Source organism: Otolemur garnettii, unplaced genomic scaffold (assembly GCF_000181295.1).
Source record: "Otolemur garnettii isolate 467f Iridium unplaced genomic scaffold, OtoGar3 scaffold00266, whole genome shotgun sequence".
Classification (NCBI taxonomy): Eukaryota; Metazoa; Chordata; class Mammalia; order Primates; family Galagidae; genus Otolemur; species Otolemur garnettii.
The window spans coordinates 250,413-261,252 of record NW_003852661.1 but is presented as its reverse complement, the minus strand read 5'-3'; the positions used below and the strand labels follow the sequence as shown (position 1 = coordinate 261,252).

Genomic DNA, 10,840 nt, shown 5'->3' with positions numbered 1-10,840 from the left:
CCCTCCTTCCTTCCTCTCCCCCCTTTCCTTCCTTCCTTCCCTCTCTCCTTCCTTCCTTCCTTCCCTCTCTCCCTCCTTCCTTCCTTCCTTCCCTCTCTCCCTCCTTCCTTCCTTCCTTCCCTCTCTCCCTCCTTCCTTCCTCCCTTCCCTCTCTCCCTCCTTCCTTCCTCCCTTCCCTCTCTCCCTCCTTCCTTCCTTCCTTCCTTCCCTCTCTCCCTCCTTCCTTCCTTCCCTCTCTCCCTCCTTCCTTCCTTCCTTCCCTCTCTCCCTCCCTCCTTCCTTCCTTCCCTCTGTCCCTCCTTCCTTCCTTCCCTCTCTCCCTCCTTCCTTCCTTCCTTTCCTCTCTCCCTCCCTCCTTCCTTCCTTCCCTCTCTCCCTCCTTCCTTCCTTCCTTCCTTTCTTCCCTCCTCCCCTCTGTTCCCCACCCCTTGCTTTCTTTCTTCTTTTATTTCTTTCACTGACTCACTCATTTATTTGGCACCTGCTATGTACCAGACATCACAAATAAAGCTGAGCAGGTTTATTTGCCTTGAGAGAAAAGCAAACCACATACAGCAGGGACTCACGAGCTGGCCAGGCGGCGTTAAGTTAAAGGAGAGAGAGAGGCGAGGGGGTACTAACCACCCTGTGAAAGAGGATCTTGATGCTTGGCCTTTGTGGCTGTCTCCCGTGACTGTACAAAGGTGAATAGTGGGTGTGTATAATAGCATGGCCTCAAGTAACACCACTTCTGAGCTCCATATAAATCGTACTGTGGCTTTTTAAATGGATGACATTTAAGTTGATTAGTGTTGGATAACTGAGTTACAGATATCTCTGCATATGGTTAACAGTTCTATATGAGCATTAAAAGAGAAAAGCACCAACTAGAGATTAAATCTTATTTACTTATTCATTCATTCATCTATTCAGCAAATTCAGCAAAGCAGAATGGGAAAAGAAAAGGATGGATAAAGCAATTGGGTGAGTATGAGATCTGCTCTGTAGAGATGATCAGTCTGGACCAGAACCAGAACAGAAATGTCCTAAGAGCCCCACGAAAAACAAAACCTGAAGCAAGTCCACTTCTCCTGATAGAAGCACGTAATCCAGCTGAATTTTAAAACGTATTCTGTGTTTTGCATTTATCTGTATGATTGTGTGATATGACTTCGCCTGTGATCAACAGGAAAGGTAGAAAGTTATAATTGTATGAAAGTAATTTTCAGAAATCATTTAGAATTGGGTGTTTGGTAGTTTTCTTTTAAGGATTTCTATCGAGTGTTGGGCTATTGGATACAAATTTACTTTAAATTTTTTATGATGCCCTATTTCATCTAAACATATTTCTGAACAAAAACCTTTTTTCTGCACTGCATTTATATTGGCAAAGAGAAATTAAGAATTTGTTTCCTTTAATTTTTTGAAGACATGTAGAAAAGGAACTAGAAAATATAGACTGTGTTAAGGCACTTTTTAAAGTTTTTCTCATCTTCAAAGGAATATGATCTGTTTTATTATACAGGATTCAGAAAATATGGGCAAGTAATCAAAAAATCACTCAGTCTTTTACTTGCAAACCCATTCATACTTTGTGGCATTTCGTGCTAGCCTTTTGTGCGTGCAGATCTGTGTATATTTACTAAAATTCAGCTTGTTCTACCCATGTTTTACATCCTGCTAATTCTTTAAAAATATAGTTCTAATCAGCTATAATATGTTATATGTAAGATTACCCCAATGTATTTCATTAGTCATCTTTTTTAGGATATCTAAATAGTCTCCATGTGTTTCCATTGTAAATAGTGCACTGACGAATATCCTTGTCTATAAAGCTCTGTCCACTTTGAATTTTGTCGTACCATGTTTGGAAACAGAATTACCAAGACAGAGCACCTGAACTCTCAATTCTCTTGATAATAGAACACTGAAATCTTCTAGGAAGTCACAAAAGTCAATGTTTTGAGAGGGTAGAAAGAGCAACAGCCTGCCACTCTGATAATTTAATAGTAATTTAAAAATCAGGTGAGCGTGACTTGAATCGCTCATTTCCCGTGTGTGACCCCTGGTTGGTTTTGTGGTTTACACTTCACAGGTACTCATTTGCAATTGTGGGCATCAATATAACTGACCTGGCGTATAATCTACTGGTGAGCGGAGCTCTGAAAACCCACTTCTACAACATTGCCCCAGAAGCCCCAACGCTGTCTCACTTCCAGCAGACGTTCTGTAAGTGTCCCACTGCTTAATTATCAATATAGGTTTCTTTTACAGTGGTTCTCAGCCTTCCTAATGCCGTGGCCCTTTAGTACAGTTCCTGTGGGTCGGGACCCGCAGGTTGAGAGCCGCTGCTTTAGAATATTCCACACAAGGGCTGCAGCTGTGAGACCCCTGTGATTTGACTGCTTTGGGAGCCTTGAACTTCCTCCTTTGGTTTTGACTTTGCTTTCTCATTCTGCATTTGTATTTTCGGGCATGGTGGATTTTGCCTTTCCCAGCTCTTGCAGAGTATACAGCGTGTCAATACCTGCTCTGACTCAAGTCATCACGGGTGTTTTTCTTTCTCTGTTCCTCGTGGCCTGGCACTCACGAGTGCAGGTCCTGGGGACACCCTGAGTTGACTCCCAGATCTGTGTTTTAGCAGAAATGAAACCTCCAAGAAGAGATTAGAAGATAAAGTCGAAAAACTCTCCTAGAAAGTAGAAGAAAAAGACAGAGATGAGGAACAGAATATAAAAAAAAAGGTTGAAAAAGTAAAGGACCCTTCCTGGGAGGCTTACGTTTGAATAATAGAAATGCCAGAAATAGAACTGAAAACTGAGAAGAGGGGAGGGGATCAAAAAAATAAATCAAGAAAAAGTTTTAGAACTGAAGGATGAGTTTTCATATTTAAAATAGTAGGCACCAAAATAAAAGATTAATATAGAGCCACCAAGATTGATGTCATTATGAAATTTTATGACACTAGAAAGAGATGATCCTGAAAATTTCTAAAGCTGTCACATAAAGAATTGGGAATGAAGATGACTTTGCACTTCTCAACATCAACTGTGTATTCTAGAAGACAGGGGAATAATGTCTTTAAAAATTAGGGAATATTTTTTAAACTAAGGAAATTTGATTTCTGGATTAGAATTCTAACTACCAATCAATTATGGGAATGGACTATAAAGACATTTTTTCAAATGCAAAGTCTTAAATATTTTATTTCCCTGTACCTTATCGGAAAGCTCCGGGAGGGTATGTTTCCACAAAATAAGAACGTAATCCTGAATGAGTAAAGGGGATCTAGAAAACAGGAAATGTTTCCCAGGAAGTAGTGAAGGGAAGCTCCAGGAGAAGGGCAAAGGGAAAGCCCAAGGTGATATCCATGCAATAGACTTCAAATATTAAATCTACATTCAGAAGATCAGAGGGCTCCAGGAGAGACTCTTTGAAGAATTTGAAATCGACAGAGTATCTACCATGTTCGAACACACTGAAAGGACGCTGGCGCGTGTAGGAAGTAGTTTAGGATTAAATTAAGTAGAAAACTGAGCAAATAAACAAGGCAGTTATTAATTCTGGGTAAAGGAATGTGTGAGGAAGTAAGTGACATGTGGCTGGAGTGGGTGAAAGGGAGAAGAATCTTCAATAAATGTTTCAATATTTATAAAGAGAAGTCTAAAAATACACAAGCAATGAAAAGCATCTTATTTTAGTGTTCTGGAAATAGTCAAAATAATCAACTTCAAGTGCTGAAATGTTGCTTTAAGGAATCAAGAATTGGGGCAAGATATACTGCTACTTTTTGTTTGATTTGGTTTGTTTTTTTTAATTTTTGTAATAAGACATGTTGAAACTATTAATATTTGACTCTGAATTATATGTATATGTAACGTAGGTAAAAATGAAAGGAAATTTTAGAACACTTATGCTTTATCCTTGTTAATGGGGAATGTAAGTCGTCCCTCCATCACGTTACTGCTTCTCCCACTCCAACAACCGGACCATTGTCTTCCCCCCCGTAACAGTTCTGACCATCTCCAGCAGTACAGGGTGTCCCAAGGGTCACCCACCAAGTCACCACACACAATGTTCATTACAAAATTTTACAAAGAGGTGGGCAACACATAGAGAATATTTTATAAATATTTAGTAAAAATTTGTAATGACTGTTCTATAAATAAATCTGAATGGAACTAGAAACAATTCTCCTAAGGGAAGTGTCACAACACAGAAAAAACAAACACCACCCGTGCTTACTGGATGCTAAGTTGGAACTGGTAGATTAAGGCCTCCATGCTCACGTGAGAGGAGAACTCAGTGAAGTTCAAGGGGAAGGGCGGGTGAAGTCCCACCTAGCAGGTCTGTGGTACACTCCCTGGGTGAGGGACACACCTGCAACTCGGACTTTAACCTCCACAAGCAAACTATGCAACTAATCACATGTACCCCCCTGTTAATCTGAAATTAGAAGAAGAAAAATTTAGGAGCTGTAGATGAGCATATTAAAATTTGTTTTTAATTCTTCCCCAAAATTCTATAAACAAAGGTACATTTAGCCATAATTTCCCATTTTCCCTATGTAATATGGCAACTTTATGGCCAACCCTTGGGGTGCCTGTATTATTGAGATTTTACTACAGGTCAGGTTCGGCACCAAGGAAGACAGGCATCTCAATAAATAATTGAAATACAGTGGGCAGAATTTTGTGATTGAGAAAGTAAAGATACTGATTTTAAAAATTGAAAGGCTAATGGCTGGTGCAACTCACCCAGTCTGGGAGTCAGGGAACCGTCACCAAAGCAAATGCCGCGTTTGATGGAGACCTGAAGGACGGGTGGCAGAACACAAAGCCATGGGTGGCCGAGTGGTCACAAAGCAAGAGAATATGTGGATTCAGGAAATAGACCGTAGGGTGTAAGAGGAGGGTGAGGAGAGATGACATTGGACATGGAAGGGCGCGTGCTGGGGGCTGGTCCAGGAGAGCCTTGCAGGCTGCATCGAGGAGCATAAGCACACAGACAAGTGCGGCCCTTTGCTGTGCTCCCCTGGCCTCTTACACTTACTCTCTATTCACAGTGCTCTTGAGGGAAATCAGGGAAAGCGTTCTAAGGGGAATGGAATGAGTTTAGTTTGGGCGCACTGAGGCTGAGTTCCTCCGGGGAAATCCATCTGGAGCTGCAGAGTGGGCATTCTAATGTGAGGCTCCCGAGCTCTGAAGGGTTAGAAGGACCTCGTGCTACAGATCTGGGGGTTGTCAGCACTGGAGACAATATCAGAGCCACGTGCAGGGAGCTCACCCAGGAAAGGATCAGACTTAGAATCCTAAAGAACTGGTATTGAAGGGCAGGAGTATTTGTTTTGTTCACTGCTGTATTCTCAGCTGGTAGAAAGTAGGAGCTCGGTAACTGTTGGATGGGTGGATGGGTGGATGGATTGATGAGAAGCTAAAATATCGGATGATGTTCTTTGTAAGGGGAAGAGAAATCTAGTTTCTCTGGAAAACTTTCGCCTTGGCTTGAATTGTTATACCCTCAAGAGAATCCTAGCCCAGATGGACAGGCAGATGGCTTATTTCCTAAGGCTGTCACCTAAGCTTTTGGAAACAGCAGCAGTCCCCCTGTGCAGTGGGGGCAGCAGGGGGACTCAGTCCTCTCTAGGGGAAGTGCACTGACTGTCTGTTGTTGGACGTGATCGGTTCTGCACGCCTCCCCTGGGACATTCTTGCAATGACCTATGTCCTTGCAGATGTCTCTGCTCTCTATTAACTGGATGCAGCAAAGAAAACCAAGAGACACTCAAGCAGCAGCAGATGTGCTGCGGGCTTGAGTTGGAAAGCAAATTACTATTCCAAGCAAGTATTTCCTCTAGGTGAATATGAGAATATAATGGCTCTATCCTCCTGACTTCACAGTATTATTCAGCGTTCACTGATACAGACCGAGGCAGTATGTCACAAAAATTGCATTCAGTCTAAAGCTCCCCTGAATACGCAGCCCCACTGAAGTGGAGTGAGGTTCGGTGTGACAAGCAGGAGGAAAGTACAAAGGCCAGAAGAGGAAAAGAAATGATTTTTTTCTCTGACCCCCAAAAGGAGGACCTATTCAGTAGGAATAAGAACCAGAGGAGCAGGATGCCCTGGAAGGCAGCCTGTTGCAGCGGTGGGAAGTCAGTTGGTTTCAGGTCCTGGCTTCCACTTGCAGCTGGAATTGTTTGCCACTCCAGTATCTTGTCTGAATTCAGTGTCCCTGTCTGCAAAACGGAGACACAGGGTCTGTATTACCTACTTCCCAAAGCTGTTAGAAGATGAATGAGATGGTGTAAGCCAGCGGTTCTCAGCCTGTAGGTCGCAAAGGGTCTCCTGCATATCAAATATTTACATTACGATTCATAACAGTAGCAAAATTACAATTATGAAGTAGCAACGAAAATAATCTTATGATTGGGGGTCACCACATGAGGAACGCGGCATAAAGGGTCACGGTGTTAGGAGGGTTGGGAACCACTGGGTGAGCAGCAGCCTGGCCTCTGTTTCCCCCTCTTCTTTCCATGACACTTTGTTAGCGTCTTTGATTAACAAATCGTCAGCTGAGGTTGTCCACCTGTCTGTCTCTCTGAGAGCCTGAGAATCAGGGAGCCCGAGGGCTTCACTTTTCCTTCATCCTCAGTGCCTCCTCCTGTGCCTATTACATATCTGTGAACAGAAGGGTCAGTTGACCAACCAACCAAATGAAGTTTTGAAGACTCTATAATTTCTCTAAATGAGTAGACTTTTATGATTACCATATGTACGTTGGGAGCCAGGCCACCATTTCTGCATTTTGACTAAGATCATGTTATATGGTCTCTGATTATTTTCCTCCTGGGCTAGAGAAGAAAGAGAGACCCACGCAATCAGTCTGCAAGCCATTTAGAGGAAGGATTCTGGGAATCGTGTTAGGTTATGGGCCACCGTCTTCCCCTACCCCTTTAAACCTTTCAAGATGTTTTTCTACAATTGCATCTGAGGTAGAAAAACCAAACACATCTTCTATAACTCTGCATTGTAATATATCCCCTTTAGAGGGAGTTGCCAGTACTTTATAGAAAAGTAAACATTTTTTAAAATTATTTTTTATTAAATCATAAGTTTGTACATTGACGCGTTTATGGGGTAAATGCAGGGTACTGCTTTGATACACAATGAGAAATGTTTACATTGAACTAAGTACACATCCATCACAATTATACTCATTTCTTAATAGAACATTTTTATGTACATTACAGAAAAGTAAAATCTTCATTAAAATGTTTTTCTCAGTGCCTGTTTGTCATTGTCAATAGGAATATTTCTGTCACCATGAAATATTAATGAGGTGCATCATGGATGATTTTAATTCACAGTGTTGGAAACCAGACTCTACATACAAAATAGCTCAGGCCTCTTCCTTTGAGCTCAGAGACCAGTCAGGAAAATTATGTATGTATTTTATATAGTAAGGAGAAATTATAAATTATCATAGATCTCTTTTAGAACCATAAAAATTGTAATGGAAGGAAATTTAAGTAAATTCCCTTAGAAGGAAGCTAAAGGAATTTACTTAAAAAGAGAATCTCTTCTAGACCAAAGGTTCTCGACGTTAGTGACATGAGATCCGTCTTACTGAATCCATGTCTGGTTAAATCCAGAAAGATCTGTGTTTCTTACAAGTACCTCAGACCACTCCTGGGCTATTTTAGGAGTTTTCCCAGTCACTGAAATGGACAGATGGTTGAATTCGTTTGGTTGAATAAGATACTGAGATCAGAGGAAACAGGTTTCTGTTGAGTGTGCATTAAAAGAACCAGATAATAAGCAGACTCCAAATCACGGCTTGTGAGAAATGGTGAGAAAAAAAGATGTTAACCTGGAAAAGAGACAAGCGGAGGGCACGCGGCACACTTCACATGGCTGAGATGAGGAACGGGCGTGTGTTCTATGAAACAGAGGGCAGGAGATTTGGCCCCACGTGAGGAAGAACCTTTTAAGCATCAAGTTTCTCATCTATAGAACAGTCAGGTATCTACACCAGAGGAGTCAAGCCTGGACGCCACCTGGGAGAATAAGTGTCAGGAGAGCAGAGACAGGAGGTGGCTGACGCCTCTGATTTGAGGTTTTTCTGGTGTAACCACATTCCAATGACAGTGATAGTGGACCCTGGATTGTGTAACCCAGAGGCCAATTGGGTGATGGCTGGTGTGTCCCCTGTCAGAAGTACTTAAAAAAAAAAACATAGATCTTCCTCCCTAAACCAATATGGCAGCTGCTAGGTCCACGCGGCTGCTGAGCACTGGATGTGGCTAGTCCAAATGACAGGTGCCATTAAGTGTAAAATACACACTGGATTTTGAAAACCTGTAACAAAAATAATGCAACCGTCTCATTCATAATTCTACTCTATCTTATATATTGAGTTTAAATAATTATTAAAATATCTCACAAAAAAGAAGGATCAAAAGGAGTCACGTCAGTTATTGTAGGTGGAGGGCCCCAAGGCAGGCTAGAAATAGAACAGTCAACCCAAAAGAAACGCAGAATAACAAAATTCTGTGACATCTCCCCTCATGTTTGTGGAGAGACCACGTGCTTAAAGTCATACAGGCAGGCTCGGCAATGTGACAAGGTGAGTAATCAGAGGCGTGAGTCTGTGGAAGTGAACCTGCCACTGGCAGGTGTGTTGGGGACAGTGAAGGTCACTTCTGGGATTGTATTATGGTGAAATATAAATAATGGCTTTTAAAAATCACTTTATAGCACTATGCTGAAGATTTCCCAGACAGAGCTAGTTAGCACAAAAGCAAACTCTGCTGATGCTCTGATGTTTCTGTAACTGTTAGAATTGAGTATGTTTGTTCCAAATTCTCCCCCTTCCCACCCTCTCACAAGGTCCACTGCCCCCTTCCCACCCTCCCACAAGGTCCACTGCCCCCTTCCCACCCTCCCACAAGGTCCACTGCCCCCTTCCCACCCTCCCACAAGGTCCACTACTCGTTCCTTCCTGTTCCCATTCACACATGAGGTGCACCAGCAGGATTCAAACCAGATTTCTGGCTGCAGAATCCTGGCTCCTATCTTCTACCGCAACCTGAAGACAAAGAAAATCTGCTATAATACTTGCTTTTCTTATTATTTCTTTTCTTTTTCAACTATGATTATTTCCTTAAATATTTTTATTTCTGACGGATAGATGTACCTGAGCTTGCTTATGAGTTTGTTTCATAAAAATATCAAATGTGAATGGAACTCACATTTCAATTCTAAAAGTGGTGCTTAAAAATAGACAACAATATGGGGAGAGCAGAGAGCTCCGTGGGGAACAGAACGCAATGAATAGGTTCTTATTTCAAGTACTGAATATTTACCCCCCTCCACTTTTTCCAGTCCAGATCACTGATAGATAACATTTTTGAGACACAAAAGCACTTCAATATGAAATTATGCTTCAGAGCAAGCGAGTCTTATTAACAATTTCATGTAGGTTAATGACCAGTCTTTGTTGTTCAAAGTTGATTTGCCATTTTTATTGTCTCGTAATAGATTGTCAGAACGCATTTGTTTGATTTGTCAGAGTAATTTAAAACTTTAGTTAAACTGAATATCAAGAGAAAAAAGGCTGCATAGAATAATTCTGAAAGATTGGACCGTTATGCTAATTTAATTAGGAGAAGAAGGATAAAGTAGTTACTGTCAGCCTTTCAGAGTTTGTTCCCAAAGTGATTCATATTCAAGAAACAGCAGAATTGATTTGTCTTCCTGCTTGAGAAGAGAGTAATTCCAGGGCCAGATGCAAAAACCCTTGCAGAGTGGCAGCCTCTACTGTGCTGGTCTTAAAGAATATCTGGAAACAGTGGTATTTGCTATACTTTGAGGTCTTCTTAAGCTCCATGGATGCCAATGTTTGCCCCAACATCTCCTTGGGGCATTCAGGATGCTGCTGAATGTGATTTAAGGACTTTTTTCTGCTGCGTTCTTACCATTTTATTGTCTCTAACAGGCTATTTGATGCACGAATTTCATAAGTTTTGGATTGAAGAAGATCCCATGGACATAATGGAATTTAACCGTGTGCGGGAGAAATTCCGTAAGAGAATCGTCAAACAGCTGCAGAACCCAGACATGGCGCTGTGCCCACATTTTGCCGCCTCGGAAGGTCTAATCAACATGTAGTCGCCACGCTGGAGTGAATGGGTCCCCTGGAACACTGCCTCATCGTCCTGTTAGATCTCTGCTTAGGTCACAGCTCACACGGAATGCACACAGTGGTTGCATGCATGCCTTTTGGTACAGTATTTTCATCTCTTGGTCCTAATTCCAAGATCCCCAGATACCACTATTTCTGGAGTGTCTGTCATCCAGTGACTGCTCACATTGTGGCATCGTGCAGTGTTACATCTTGCCTTGATAGCCAGGTATGGAGAGAGTTTTCTATTTTTTTAGATTTTTTTTCCCTCCCCCTCATACTTCAGCATTAAAGAGTTGTATTTCTCTAGCTGTATTTTGTATGTAAGAGGTTTAGCTGAATCTTGTTCTGTGAAAGCCTTTTAATTTATTGATAACGTTTCATGACTACTGCTGCTAGCTTTTCAAGCCGAGTTCACGCTTGGACCTCATCCTGATAAAGTATAAGACTTTAAAATAATACCGACAGACACATGATACGCCAAACTTCCCGCAGACATAGCTGGGCTTCATGAACACATAACGAGGCTTACAAGAAGTAACTTTAGTAGGAGCTGTTTTTGTTTGAAGTACTGCAGAATTATACTGTGACTTACTCCCACTCCAGTCACCCCTGTGTCCTAGTCATTTGGATATCAAATTAGTTTATTCTCATAATTTCATGGGCCTGGATGCCT

General features: G+C 41.7%; 1 protein-coding gene across 2 annotated transcripts in view; it reads left to right on the top strand.

Moving 5' to 3' along the window:
• Positions 1–10,478, top strand: part of ELMOD1 (ELMO domain containing 1) — a 64,711-nt gene extending 54,233 nt beyond the window's left edge. The window contains exons 9-11 of one of the 2 annotated variants that reach the window (XM_012813481.1): positions 913–963; positions 2,075–2,208; positions 9,979–10,478. In XM_012813481.1, the coding sequence (XP_012668935.1) occupies positions 913–963; positions 2,075–2,208; positions 9,979–10,151 (358 nt within the window). In that variant the 3' untranslated portion in view covers positions 10,152–10,478. The remainder of the gene's footprint in view (positions 1–912; positions 964–2,074; positions 2,209–9,978) is intronic. The other variant, XM_003802943.2, reaches the window with a different exon arrangement.
• The last annotated feature ends 362 nt before the right edge of the window (positions 10,479–10,840 follow it).